The 14817-nt window shown below is 35.3% G+C and overlaps 1 protein-coding gene across 4 annotated transcripts in view; it reads left to right on the forward strand.

Moving 5' to 3' along the window:
• ppp6r2a (protein phosphatase 6, regulatory subunit 2a) overlaps window positions 1-14041 on the forward strand; it is a 176103-nt gene extending 162062 nt beyond the window's left edge. For 2 of the 4 annotated variants that reach the window (XM_051935201.1, XM_051935203.1), the window contains exons 23-25: window positions 5201-5224; window positions 9834-9980; window positions 10503-10716. In XM_051935201.1, the coding sequence (XP_051791161.1) occupies window positions 5201-5224; window positions 9834-9980; window positions 10503-10584 (253 nt within the window). In that variant the 3' untranslated portion in view covers window positions 10585-10716. Of the gene's footprint in view, window positions 1-5200; window positions 5225-9833; window positions 9981-10502; window positions 10717-13868 lie in introns of those variants that run through there. The other 2 variants (XM_051935215.1, XM_051935209.1) reach the window with 2 other exon arrangements.
• The last annotated feature ends 776 nt before the right edge of the window (window positions 14042-14817 follow it).

The raw sequence follows: 14817 nt of genomic DNA on the forward strand, positions 1-14817 counted from the left end.
ACATTATATTGTCACCTGTTGTCTCCCTATTTCTCCCCCATTGCATCCTTGGTACGCCTTTCCAGACTGGCACTCTGTCACCAATATTACTGGTAACACAGTGTGACAGACGTGAGTGACGTAAATTAAGCTTCACATTTTGTACAAATGAGAGGTATTTGGCTAATCAGGCCACAGTATTAAAGTAAATATTCCTTGTGTCTTTGTCCAAATCCACTATTTATGTCACTACATTACATGGCAGTCCTTTCTTAGCTGCCTTATGGTTCACAGGCTATGTGGAGTTTACTTGTTCTTTCATATGTATTATGTATTATTCTTCCTGGGAGTCTGACTTACTTTTAGGTTCATTTGAAACGCTTAACTGAACTTGGCGCCATAAGTGTTCAAGCATGCACAAGCTTACTCTGTAATAATCTGGATTTTGTTAGTTTTGGATATTCTGCTGCCTGGATAGGTCCTTACAGAATCGGTGGGTTCAGAAAACAGCTGGATGGGTGAATTTACTGAAAAGCATGCAGACGCCCGGTCTTCCAAACAAGACAGTAAACAAGAGTGCTACATTTAAAGCTGTGATGTTATGGATAAAGGATAAAATTAATTCCTCGCCACGCTTACCCACTTGTAGGATCAATCCATGCTTCATCTACTATAACTATGAAATGTTACAGAGAGGTAGAAAGATTTCTTCTCTATGTTCATTCTACAAATTTATGTTGTTCATTTTACTAAATTGTCTTGAAAAATGTTTTTTTTTCCTCTTTTTGCCTCCCCGACAGGAATCTTTTAACATGAAACCCCCATAATAGTTCTATTAATATACCAACAATATCAATTGTATTACTCTGATTCCTATTTTTGTTATTATTCACTGTGTTTATTAATTTTTGGCATCGTTGGGCTTGGAAACTAGAGCCAAGGATTCATACAGGTACAAAAACAGTGGATCTTCTCAATAGAATAGCTGTTTTTTTCCATAATGTGTGATGTTTATTTGGGCCATTACCCATAACAGTAGTATTTTGATTTGATTTTTTTTTTCTTTCTAATTTGATTTTTTTAAAGCACAAGTATTTTTGAGATAATTGCTTTAAAGATTCATTATCCCAATGTCTCCAGATGTTTGAAGTTTTTTTGCCATGTACTAATTGACTTGGTAATTTGGACCTTTAAGAAAATCAAAGTTTACTGAATGCAAGAAACATGTTTTGTTCTTTTACAAAAAATATTGTCAACTTAATAGGCAAAGGGATACTGCATCTGATTATTTTTTTAATTTCAGTTACTAAAAGTCACTAATTTTACACAAACCTTATCAAGCTCTATCACTTGCAGTAAAGCACCAGTTACTTCTCTTACAATTTGCTTAAAACAAAGATATAAGAGCAGTATTCTTGCTTGGAAATTACTTTGTGTAATATTTTTGTGGCACTATGGGCATGCAAATTGTAAGAACTGTATTTTGCATGTATTTATGCATTTGTATCTTCATGTCCCATTTATTACTGTGTATTCAAATTCAACAATGTATTTAATGTGGTATATATAAATACAGTTATGTTGTTAATCCATGTAGCATATACAGAAAAATGAGTGCATGTCATTACTTATCAAAAGAAAAATGGTTGTAAAACCATTTTAGAGCTTAGATCAAGATAAAAATAAAACTGAAAAACAGGAGATTCCACATTTTGTGTGAATTAAAAAACATTTGCTTTGTGTTTGATGCGGTACTTAAAGAATTGTTTTTAACATCAGTGTAAACAAGGTTATTGAAATATTGAATGTTTCCAGTGCTATATAATATTAAACTTTTTTGTGTTTTAATGAGTTGAGTTTAAAAATGCAGTCGATCCCAGGTATAAAAAAAAAAGTTGGCAAGTTAAAGCCAAACTGTTAGGAAATATCAGGAGCAACTTCAAAAATACTATATATAACTTACAGTGGTGTGAAAAACTATTTGCCCCCTTCCTGATTTCTTATTCTTTTGCATGTTTGTCACACAAAATGTTTCTGATCATCAAACACATTTAACCATTAGTCAAATATAACACAAGTAAACACAAAATGCAGTTTTTAAATGATGGTTTTTATTATTTAGGGAGAAAAAAAATCCAAACCTACATGGCCCTGTGTGAAAAAGTAATTGCCCCCTTGTTAAAAAATAACCTAACTGTGGTGTATCACACCTGAGTTCAGTTTCCGTTGCCACCCCCAGGCCTGATTACTGCCACACCTGTTTCAATCAAGAAATCACTTAAATAGGAGCTGCCTGACACAGAGAAGTAGACCAAAAGCACCTCAAAAGCTAGACATCATGCCAAGAGCCAAAGAAATTCAGGAACAAATGAGAACAGAAGTAATTGAGATCTATCAGTCTGGTAAAGGTTATAAAGCCATTTCTAAAGCTTTGGGACTCCAGCGAACCACAGTGAGAGCCATTATCCACAAATGGCAAAAACATGGAACAGTGGTGAACCTTCCCAGGAGTGGCCGGCCGACCTAAATTACCCCAAGAGCGCAGAGACGACTCATCCGAGAGGTCACAAAAGACCCCAGGACAACGTCTAAAGAACTGCAGGCCTCACTTGCCTCAATTAAGGTCAGTGTTCATGACTCCACCATAAGAAAGAGACTGGGCAAAAACGGCCTGCATGGCAGATTTCCAAGACGCAAACCACTGTTAAGCAAAAAGAACATTAGGGCTCGTCTCAATTTTGCTAAGAAACATCTCAATGATTGCCAAGACTTTTGGGAAAATACCTTGTGGACTGATGAGACAAAAGTTGAACTTTTTGGAAGGCAAATGTCCCGTTACATCTGGCGTAAAAGGAACACAGCATTTCAGAAAAAGAACATCATACCAACAGTAAAATATGGTGGTGGTAGTGTGATGGTCTGGGGTTGTTTTGCTGCTTCAGGACCTGGAAGGCTTGCTGTGATAGATGGAACCATGAATTCTACTGTCTACCAAAAAATCCTGAAGGAGAATGTCCGGCCATCTGTTCGTCAACTCAAGCTGAAGCGATCTTGGGTGCTGCAACAGGACAATGACCCAAAACACACCAGCAAATCCACCTCTGAATGGCTGAAGAAAAACAAAATGAAGACTTTGGAGTGGCCTAGTCAAAGTCCTGACCTGAATCCAATTGAGATGCTGTGGCATGACCTTAAAAAGGCGGTTCATGCTAGAAAACCCTCAAATAAAGCTGAATTACAACAATTTTGCAAAGATGAGTGGGCCAAAATTCCTCCAGAGTGCTGTAACAGACTCATTGCAAGTTATCACAAACGCTTGATTGCAGTTATTGCTGCTAAGGGTGGCCCAACCAGTTATTAGGTTCAGGGGGCAATTACTTTTTCACACAGGGCCATGTAGGTTTGGATTTTTTTTTCTCCCTAAATAATAAAAACCACCATTTACAAACTGCATTTTGTGTTTACTTGTGTTATATTTGACTAATGGTTAAATGTGTTTGATGATCAGAAACATTTTGTGTGACAAACATGCAAAAGAATAAGAAATATGGAAGGGGGTAAATAGTTTTTCACACCACTGTATATTTCACTAACATGGTTTTGTTTTTTTGTAATTTCTGATACCTTTCTTACTCTTTGGACCTTCATGTTTCTGAACATGCTACAGTATATTATATATAGTAAACTCAGTACCCTATGTAGATTCATAATCAAATATTTCTTCCTAAAGTGTCCTTTAAACTGCCAATCTCTTCCCCCCACAAAAATTCTCTTAAAGAACTCAACCCTGTTTTAACTTAAGTACCACCACATCAGCACACACAAGAGTAAAAGCATCAAAGTTCAGTCACTTGGATGAAATCATTCACATTCACTTACACAGGATCAAGAAATCCTGAAGGGAGTCATTTTCCCCCTTTACTTCACTGCAATTTTTTATTTTCGTCATTTATATTTGGCAGTTCTATATTTTTTGTCATTCCTATATAGTATGACTTTGTCTTATTTAATGGAACTGTACATTGTTCTTGCAGAGTCGAACAAAGTTAATTGATTCATCATTTTCCTGCTGTCTGTCTTAGAAAAATGTTTCCATGTTCAGATGTCCCCCCCACAACCCCGTCCTCTTGTTTTCTACATGTGTCCATTGAAATGATGTTACATTTAACTTAATTGTTAATATGTAGTGTTTGGTTCCACAAAAGAATTGCACTATCGAGGACAATCTGTCTTTGTACCATTGTATTTAGTATACTACATTCATTAGCTGCAGTCATTACATACATAATGGCTATAATTGAATGGTAAAATTTTAAATTTATTTTCAGAAGATTAATTATATAGTACCAATATACATATTAGTGAAATAAGGCTATAGTGTGACTGCTGTGTAGCCATTATTTTTAGACAAAAAGTTGTTACATTATCAACAATGTAGCTATCCAGTTGGTTTACTTGAAAATGCAGAATTCAAATCAGACAAGCAGCTTTATTTATTTATTTTTGATTAGTTTCTATTTGATAGCACTGATGTGCCTGAATTAGAAAAGACAAATGCATATGGGGCATGGCTTAGAGGGGATTGATGTTAATCTACAGTACTGTGTATCACTGCCACCACATGCTTACCAGAATACACGTACAGTACTTAATGTTTGTATTGTGATAGCCCAAGCATGGCTTCCTCCTATATTTTCCCTCCTTATTGCAACTTGACACAGTGGAGAGCATTGACTGATCTGAATTTGAGTTGCATGCGGCACATTCTTTAACTGCCATTTATATAATATTTTTGAACATGATTCTAGAGATATTCAGTATAATACAGTATTTTTAATAATACAATGTGCACTTAGATAATGTAACATTGAAAATAAAGCTTGCCATGTCAGTTATCAAGACACTAAAACCTTAAAGTCAGTTATGATGTGATAACAGAGAGACTGGTAGGTATCCACACTTTAATCTGTCTGAAGATATTTAGGAAATTAATGAATTTAGGAGTAAAATTGGACAGCAAACACTGATGTCACTAATATAACTAAAAATGACAAAAGCAATTCCTGTACTGTCATGTCCCTGGACTATTTCTAATGTCTTGTAACTGGTGCTTTACTCTGTATTCTGAGGCCTTTTCTGTTTACTGTACTTACAGTGTTATTTTCTTTCTTCCTTTCTTTTTCTTTCTTTCTCCATCTCTTTTCCTGATGCTGTCACTCAGAATATTTAGGCCTGCAGTCAGAGGGTATGTAGCAACAACCTGTACTCTATATTTCACATATCCATCTGGCAATAGCACTGGTTCTGATTGTCAGCTTTTGCTCTTTTCCTTTACTTACTTGCTCATTTATTTGAATGTAAGTTAAATTTGGCATCTTTTTAAGCAGAAACCTAGATAGTGGAATAGACATTTTGTGTGTTTTAAATAGTTATATATACTATTGCTGACAAACAAATCCTGAAAATTAAAAACTCAGTATTTTTTTTTCTTCTTCCAACATGAACAAGGACATTCTGAAAGGCTGTTATAAAGTATGTTATTGGTGTCTGGGTATTTTAATGTTGTCTACAGTACACTGCACATGGCACTTAAGTATACATTTTACATTTACGTTTTGCAAGTATATATTTTATTCTTAATCTCTCTACCTCTGCCTACTTGAAAACAAGTGTACTCTCTTCCAGCAGCTGGTGACTTTAACTGTCTAATTTAATTTTTTTTGTGGCTTACAGATACAATCTCTTTTGTTTTAATTGGGTAACAACAAATCTGTTGTATTTCTTTAAGACTTAATAGAAATCTCATGTACAGTAACAGTTACATACATAGGTAATTCTTATTTTTCTTATCTGTAAGAATTTGTATGTTTTTATGACATGAAGTTAAAAGTCTTTACAGCTAACAACAGCTTTTACTTTTCAATGCATTCACGTGTGTTTGAATATAGTAAACACATTTGTAAGTCCTATTAGTAAATTATATTACGTAAATAAATTGTTCATTTTTAAAAGCACCATATATTTTTAAAGTACGTTTTTTTTTTTTCAAGAAAATGTCCTTAAAAATTCAAAATGAAAATTATTAATGAAAACCTGACCTTATTTTGCAAAATATACTGTGCATGCTGCTGTGTTTAAAAGAATGTAGGTGCTCATGACACAATAATCAAAATTAAATGTAACACACTCTTACTATATTCACATGCATGAACCTTTATTAGATTTTTTTTTAATTCTGTGTATGCTGCATGGTAAGTCATGGGAAAAAATTACTTTAAATATTAAAGACAGTCAAAATCAAGCATACTTTAAAATGGTAAAATATATAATTTTTTGGAATGTTTTTAGGTTTTAGTTTTACTTGTAGCACTTCACAAAAGGCGCAGAGAAATCACTATGCTACCAAAACTAAAAAATCTGTATAGTCCCAACACATAAAGTGCTGTGGAAAAAGTATTTGCCCCTTACAGATTTTTTTCTTTTATTGCAAAATTTTGACACTGAATATTTTCAGGTCTTTATAAAAATGCATATATTACATAAAGAACATCTGAGAATAGAAATAATGCATTTTTTTACTTGCACTATTTATTAAATAAGCAGATTTACCCAATACCAACTGACACTGTATGAAAAACTAATTGCCCACTTATATTTATATTTTAATATCCATCCATCCAGTTACCAACCCGCTGAATCCGAACACAGGGTCATGGGGGTCTGCTGGAGCCAATCCCAGCCAACACAGGGCACAAGGCAGGAACCAATCCCGGGCAGGGTGCCAACCCACCGCAGTATATTTTAATATTTAAACCTTTATTACCATGTCTGCAACCACAAACGTCCTATAATTCAATATCAGTCTTTCAGATTGCTGTGAGTACCTCTACCTGGTAGAACTGCTTTAATTCAGAAATTCTGGAAGCATGGGCCGCTTGTTTCAGGTCATGCCAGTACATATCTGTTTGGTTTAGATCTGGACTTTGATTATGCTAGTCCAAAACTTAAATTTTTCTGTTTTTACATTATGTTAATGTTGGTCGTTTGATTTTTTTTTAAATGGATGACTATCTTGCAGCATTTTCCAGCTTTTCTTAAGCTGCATCTTATGTAAAGATGGTTGGCCATTCTCCTTTAGAATTTTCTGGTACAGACAAGAATTTATCTGAATTTGTGTCTCTTCCTGGTATGTGGTGAGAAAATATGTCTTTTATGCAGGAGTCAGTTTTCAGATGAATCTATGTGCCAGTCCTATGGTCAAAAATCCTGGGGTAATGGCCAAAAGAAACGAATCATAAGTTCAACTGATATAAATGCTGCTTCTCATTTAGGCTGAATTGAATGTTTCTGACAGGGTTAGACAATTGGCAGTGTTAGATGACCTCAAAGAGAGTTCTGGAGAAGCCTGTTTGTGTGGTTTTTTTGTGTATGTCTTATGGTATCCAGTTATTGAGGTCTGTGCATTGTGCACCAGTATTAAAGTAAATCTTTCTGGTGCTATAATAATGCCAGTTAAAGTAAGTACGCTTTTTCATTTTCCGATTTCTTTTGCAATTTAGACTCTGAACGCAGTGTTGTTTGGTTCTTGTGTTCATAATGATAGGCAATTGTATATGGCAAACTATTTCGGAATATAGTAGTTTGGAACATCTGTTCTAACTATTGTTAATCATTCATTTCATTAGCCTACTGATTCTGATTTACAAAAAAAGATGTCATTCAGTTAGGGGTGCAGGGGCCCACAGCCTTTCCTTGCAACATTTTGATTAATAATAATAATAATAATAATAATAGTAGCAGTATCCTCAATCGTACCTCCATTAACAATGTAGGAGGCAGGTCTTTGCTTCCTTAGCATGTAGGATTTCTGGTATTTCAACCCAGCTGACACCTTGGACTCTAAGACACTATTAAAAATATTTCTTTTTGTGTAAAAGTAAACAGTTGCAGCTTACTAGTAGTGTATAATTTGCCTCTATCTCTTTTTGCTATCACAACATATTGTGAACATGCAACAGATTTCCAGTTGACATGTAAACAAGCCATTCAGATACAAACATTTGGTCATAAACAAACGACTCGTTATGAACATGTTTTTGAGTCTGAATTATTATTCATTTAAATCCTAGCAAAACCAAACACGTTTTATTTTTCACAAATGATGTTATAACATTCACAGAGCTTTTCTTTGACAATCGTATAAAGTGTTTATGACTAAAGGACTTTATCATTGGTACAGCATGTCCCATGGAGGTAAGCCCATCAGATTAGTGTACCTCTGGTAGGCACAAACAACCAGGTCTGGAGAGCTGAATGGATGTGGTGTCTCTTCAGATTCACAGTCATGCAAAGCAGCCTTTGCACCCAGTGCAGTCTAAGTGAGGAATTGTAGTTAGGTAGCAGAGGATGGACTTTTCCTCAGTGTCATATTAATGTATCCAAGTTTTATGTTTAGTTATCTAACAGTTCCTAAATACATGTTGAATAGGTGTTCTAATGTTAGAAATTCAATGATAGCACTATACTTGTTTATGTGATTTTCAGCGTCCATGTTGTTGACATGTTTCTAAAGCAACAAACATCCACTATAAACCACAAATGCTGGAAAGGTGTAATTAACACAGTTTAGTGCACAGGAGCTCACAGATAGCCATGTATAAAATCAGCACTATAGAATTCCCCTCTTAAGCTCAGGCTCAGAACTTTTGGATCAGCTCTTGTATGTTAAAAATACTCTGAAAGATGTTTTAATTAAAACAATCGTTGAAAGTAATTGACTCCCTGCTTGCTGCTTCTTCTGTACTCTGAAAGCTAGTGTGTGCATGCAGAGTGTAAAGCTAGGCAGATTTTGACCTGGTGGATGCAGAGTTGTAGCAGAACACAGCACTTTCATGAGAAACAAAAGAGAAACACATAGCAAAATGTTTTAAATGAGCATCAGGATGTATCGTGACAAGTAGAGGAACTGCAAACTATTTAATTTAACATTGTGTTACATTTACACAATGCTATAATTTAGGAAAATAATACTTTAAACATTTAAAGCTAGTGTGGGGGGCATAAATATAAAGTAGCACATTCAGTTCATCCATCCATCCATTTTCCAACCCGCTGAATCCAAACACATGGTCACGGAGGTCTGCTGGAGCCAATCCCAGCCAACACAGGGCACAAGGCAGGAACCAATCCCGGGCAGGGTGCCAACCCACCGCAGGACACACACAAACACATCCACACACCAAGCACACACTAGGGCCAATTTAGAATCACCAATCCACCTAACCTGCATGTCATTGGACTGTGGGAGGAAACCAGAGCGCCCGGAGGAAACCCACGCAGACACGGGGAGAACATGCAAACTCCACGAAGGGAGGACCCAGGAAGCGAACCCAGGTCCGCAGATCTCCCAACTGCGAGGCAGCAGCGCTACCCACTGCGCCACTGTGCCGCCCACATTCAGTTCACAGAAGCTAAATTTGATTTACATTTGTTTAGAATTGATATGATGTCTACTAAAATAATATGTTGAAGTAATTTTTCAAATACCTTAAGAAAAAAGAATTTTCACAGTTGTACTGCTGGTTTTCTAATCACATATAGCAGAGCTTGAAAGATTATAGAGTAATAAATGATCATAATACAATAGCAATCGATAGCTTTTACCAAAATATTCTTAAAATTGATTTATTTAGGGATTTTGGTTTTTTTGTCCTTTGAATCTTGTGGGTGGTGAAACAGAAAAATTGTGAAGGACAGTATTTAGCAAGTATCAAAGACAAGATGATCAACTGTACACACTTGTAACTTTCTATTTGTTCTTTAATTTTTTTATTTTTTTATTTGTTTTTAAACAGTGATGCTGATTCCATGTTAGACAAGTTGACCATAATGGATGTGCCACAAAAATCAGAATTACCAAACAGGACAGAGACTTCAACAGACCCTCTGAATTCTGCAGCCGCAGAAGAAGCAGCAATAGGATTAGCAGTACAGGACAAAAAGTATGAATGTTTTATTATTTTTTTTTGGTTATTTCTGTATAAAATTGTGCTATATTTGAACCATATGCTGAAGGAGTAAACTACTAACCCTGAAAAATACAGTTGTCTTTAGTGAAAGGTCACAAACCATTCACACAGGGATAAAAAAGGAACTTGTTGAAGGATGTTCTGAGTGAAAATCAATTGCGTAATCCTCAAGCAAAAGCAGCTCCTGGCTCAAATGTATTGTTTCAGTACGAAAAAAAAAATCTCAGCCACAGTGATTTTCTCAGAATACACACAGCATTGTTTAATATGATGAATTATTGCTGAACAGGTTTGATGTTTAAATATTAATATCAGTTTTACTATTACTAGAAAGTGCTTTTTATATCTTTATCATTTTACATTGAACATTTGGTGGTACTTTATATATGTTTTCAGACTCCATGCCTGTGAAGTTTTTCTTGCATTGTGTCACTTTTCAAATTTGCAGTTGTGCTTATTTTTGTCCATCTTCACTGCATTCTTTCCTCATTTAAGATGTGTTTCTGCTCCAAAAGAACACTTTTCAAAACTTTCATTGAGAGAACTGCCAAAGATCTTCTTAATCTATTTGGAATGAAAGCTAGTGTGTCACAGGGCACACCCATGCAGCAACAATCAAGCTGAAATCCAAGGAATTCCAAGATGTTAATGAAAGTCAACTCTTGTTTCTTTAGATTCTGGTATGAAATTGGAGCATTTGAAGCATACATAGAGTATGTTCCATTACTCAGAAGTCTTTTCAGGCTAGAACTAAACCCTGGGCTCAAATGCTGTGAGGCTGTGCTACCATGCTGAACTTTTATTTATTTATTTAATTATTAGGGGGTTCACCCCCTGCTTGCTCTGCCCGCAAAAATACCCCCCCCCCCCCCGGCCTGCACTATGCACCAGCCACTTCATGTCTCTGCCGCTCACGTTGTCAAGAGGGGGGCTGAATGCACCCCAAGAAGACGCGGTTGCACCTCCGAAATCCCCTCTTAAACGGTGATACAATGGGAAACAAATAGTTTTTTTTTTTTTTACCTCCTCTTTGCTCGATCAGCTGCTGACTTGTTGCTGCTGCCGTGCCGTGTGATCTGCATCTCGCACGCTGCTTCGAACATTTAAAAGCCTGTACAGCAGCTGTCCTACTCTTTGTCTTTTGTTACCAGCCCTGGGCGTGGTTAAATCTCTAGGCACAAAGTCTCATCTTGCGGGACGTGAGTCCTTGATATTTTTTACTTTATAATTTAGAAATCGAATAAGAATCTGAAAATCTAACAACATCACATTAAGTTCGATATATATGTTTGGTATCATTCTTTTCAGAATTTATGTAGGTTTTAAAATAAGCCAGATTTAAAGCCAAAAAACAAAAAAAGTGACATAAAAAGTCACATAAAATCGTTGCACTTTTAGGCTTAGGATTTTATATACTGTATATAGAGTAGATTATTTATTTATTTATTTACTTACTTGTTTACTTACTTATTTATTTATTAATTTTTACTAGTTTCAGTGGTCTACAGATTTCTTGTTGATCAAATGGTGATCATTTTAGACACATTGCAACCATACAATTTAAAATAATTTAATTAAACATAGCAAGGTAAGGCACTTGTACTCGTTAATCGTGAAACTGGAGAGTGGTGACATGTTGAATGTTGAATAGGACATGCGAGTATAAATCTCACTGTACTCTGTACATGTGACAATAATAACCCTACAAACCTATACCTGTATAATGAACTTTAGCACATTTAAAGTAATGCATATTATGTTTTCTGTAATAGGGAATAAAAAGTGATGCTAAAGAAACTCAAACAGAACAAATGAAATCATTCCTTCATTGCATACCAGAGAAAAAAAAACGAAGATAACTTACTTGTTGATTATTTCTTATGCCAGCCCAGAGTTAAAAGAAAACCATTTCAAGAGGCATAAGCAGTGTTATATAATATTCATCTAACCATTTCAAATCCACCAAAAAGACCCAAGTTAGTAGAGGGTTAAAAAAAATCAGATGTGTATATTCTGAGCAATATTACTTTATGTGATGTTCAGCAACAACAGCTTCAAACCTAAAAAAAAAATCAAACCCCACCATTAAATTTCAAAATGCTTCTTTTAGAAATAAATGTCTTTTTAAAGTCGCTAAATGCTTGATGTAATCTGGCTTTTGCAAGATGGTGCACAAACAAATTGACAAACTTATGGCCAAAACTAACACACTTTGGGGAAAAAAAAACTTTCTGATTGAAAGTCCAAGCTTTTTATTTACTTATTTATTTATTTAAATATTTTTGAGTACAGACACTACATGAAGATGAGTAGTGCTTCAAGGATATTTACCTTCTATAAATCTCACTATCTCACTGCCCACAGTCTGTGTGACAGTTACAGTTTTAGGCAGTCTAAGTAAACAGGCCACCTTTTAACTCCTCTTCTATCATCTTAAGTTAACATACCATTTTTTTCTCCTCCTCACCTTTCTTTCAAACACCATTTATATAAAAGAGTTCACATTACTAAAAAAAATATAAAGCAGAAAACCAGTCAGATGCCTGACCCTGCGGCAGTTTCATGATATCAACCACTGTGTCTTACTGTGAAGCCTGACAGCTGCCTCAAAAGCACAGAGAACATAAAAATAAAACTCCCAACAGGCCAAGAGCACCATCAGGTTCAAAAGGAAGAAATAGGCATGAAAATTAGAGCATGTTTAGGAAGTTTGAACTGCTGAACACCAAATTCTTAAAGACCGTTTGACTGAGCGTGCAAGCAGCACTGAAAAAAACTTGCTATTGTATCTAAATATATGGTGTATTCGTCACAGAATGCAAGCTTTGTAAATCATCACTTGATGATTATTCAACACGAGCTGCACAAGACAAACATCCAAAGAATAAAAGTGCCATGAAATATTTGCATTGGAAAAAAATAGACTGGCATGGCTTTAAAACAAATCAAAAAAGTCTAAATTAGCACAAGCTACACTAATTTGGGGTGTTCATAAGAAATGTAATGATTTATCTCATGAGGTAGAAGTTCATAATAAACAAGAATAATTAAACAAATGTGTGCTTCAGTTTAAATGTTTAAAGTCTAAATATTCTCTATTTTAATGGAAATTTTTCACCCTCTTATAGAGCTACAGTGATCTTTGTAAAAGATCAAAAGTCAAAAATAACATTGACACTCCACTTGCCTATATTACTGATCCCCATCTTCTTCAAAGTTTTTTGAAAAAGAGTACATTTGACCCCTTATATCCCATTACAGGGTGACCTCCTGGGGCCGATTGATGTGACATGCACAACTTTGTTGTTCTCTTGGTTTACGTTTTATCATAAGGGTGTTATTTCATACATAAAAATGGACCACAATGGCCTGAGAATGAGAGTGTTTTGGCTGGACCTGAAGTACGCAGAAACCCCAAAAGCTCAATGTTTTACATAACTAGACATCAAAATGAGTTGAACAGTATATATCACGTGTGAGAATTTTCTCATACCATTGAGTCAAGAAGCGTCAGACAAAAAAAAACAATCAATTTCAAGGCGTTCATAAGTAATTCTTATGAATGCAAAAATAAATTTAAAGATTTGAACTTTGCAGCAGTCTGTGTTCATCAAGCCAGAATGCATTGTGCATTTACATTGAGATGTTACGGTCACATGTGGTGCAGCACAGTGGAGTAGTGAGCACGGTTTGAACCCTCTTTGATTCCTGGCTGAGATGCCTTCTCTGTAGAGAAACTCTTTTAGGATTTTTGTCAACCAAGTTTTGTAATCACATGCCCATTTTGCAATAAAGCTGAATTTTATAATTCAAATGTTTTCATGAATACTGATCGTACATTTTCTTTTTTTTTTTAAACAGGAGAGAAGATGCAGTGCTTTCTTCTGAAGCTTTGGTTAATGGACCTGCTTGACTCTGTCAGTCTGAACTGCTTCCATGTTAATCCAAAACTTTTTAATGCAACTTGTTTTTTATAATAAAATGCTGCGAATCTTATTGAGCCCTGACCATCAGGACCAGTAATCATGAAACAATTTTGATGTTGAAGTTGTACTGTCTAAATGTAGCAATGCACATGTTGTTATAGTTTCAAAGGATCCAATTTTTTCTGGTTTCCTGGAAAATTTCTATATGGCTGTTTCTGTCCTAACATTTCAGATGAAAACAGTATTGTGTTCAACCAGTAGTGTGGCAGGTTATGGAAGAACGGCCCAAAGAAATTGTCCTTCGCTACCTTTCCTCAATGTTCTCTTTTTGTGCACTTTTATGAATGGCCAATAATTTTTAAGGGACGTAACCTTTTACAGATATGAATCTGCTCTTAGATACATGTCCCTTGCAAGTCTTCATTTTTCTTCTTTTAATAATATCTTGTGGTTGCCTGAAATTTTGTTTATAATTTTTTTTTTCCAAAACAGATGGTGTATTTTTGTAATAGACCGACTTAAATCCAAAGTCCATTCATTTTCAAATGAAGCTTGTACCTGTTTGACCGAAGTTTAATAATGTAAAGGTGTCAGCAAATAGTGTAGGTTTAATTTTGAATTATTTCAGCTTTTGCCTTGAACACGGGATACAATCACTGTAAGTTAGTAATACAGGGTCAAAGTGATTGAGTGATACTCTTGTGGCTGGAACTGTTATTTGAATGTCCATGTTTTAACAAGTAATGTTTTGAATTTTGTTTAACTAATGTGTGTGTCTGTCTGTCTAAAAAGACACATTTCTTGCTAGTCTTAGTGAACACTTGCCGTCTGACAAAGAAGCGTTGCGGGCGAAACCAGGTGTTATTTTTTTTTTATTTATATTT

The sequence above is a fragment of the Erpetoichthys calabaricus genome, chromosome 1, assembly GCF_900747795.2.
Source record: "Erpetoichthys calabaricus chromosome 1, fErpCal1.3, whole genome shotgun sequence".
Taxonomy (NCBI): Eukaryota; Metazoa; Chordata; class Cladistia; order Polypteriformes; family Polypteridae; genus Erpetoichthys; species Erpetoichthys calabaricus.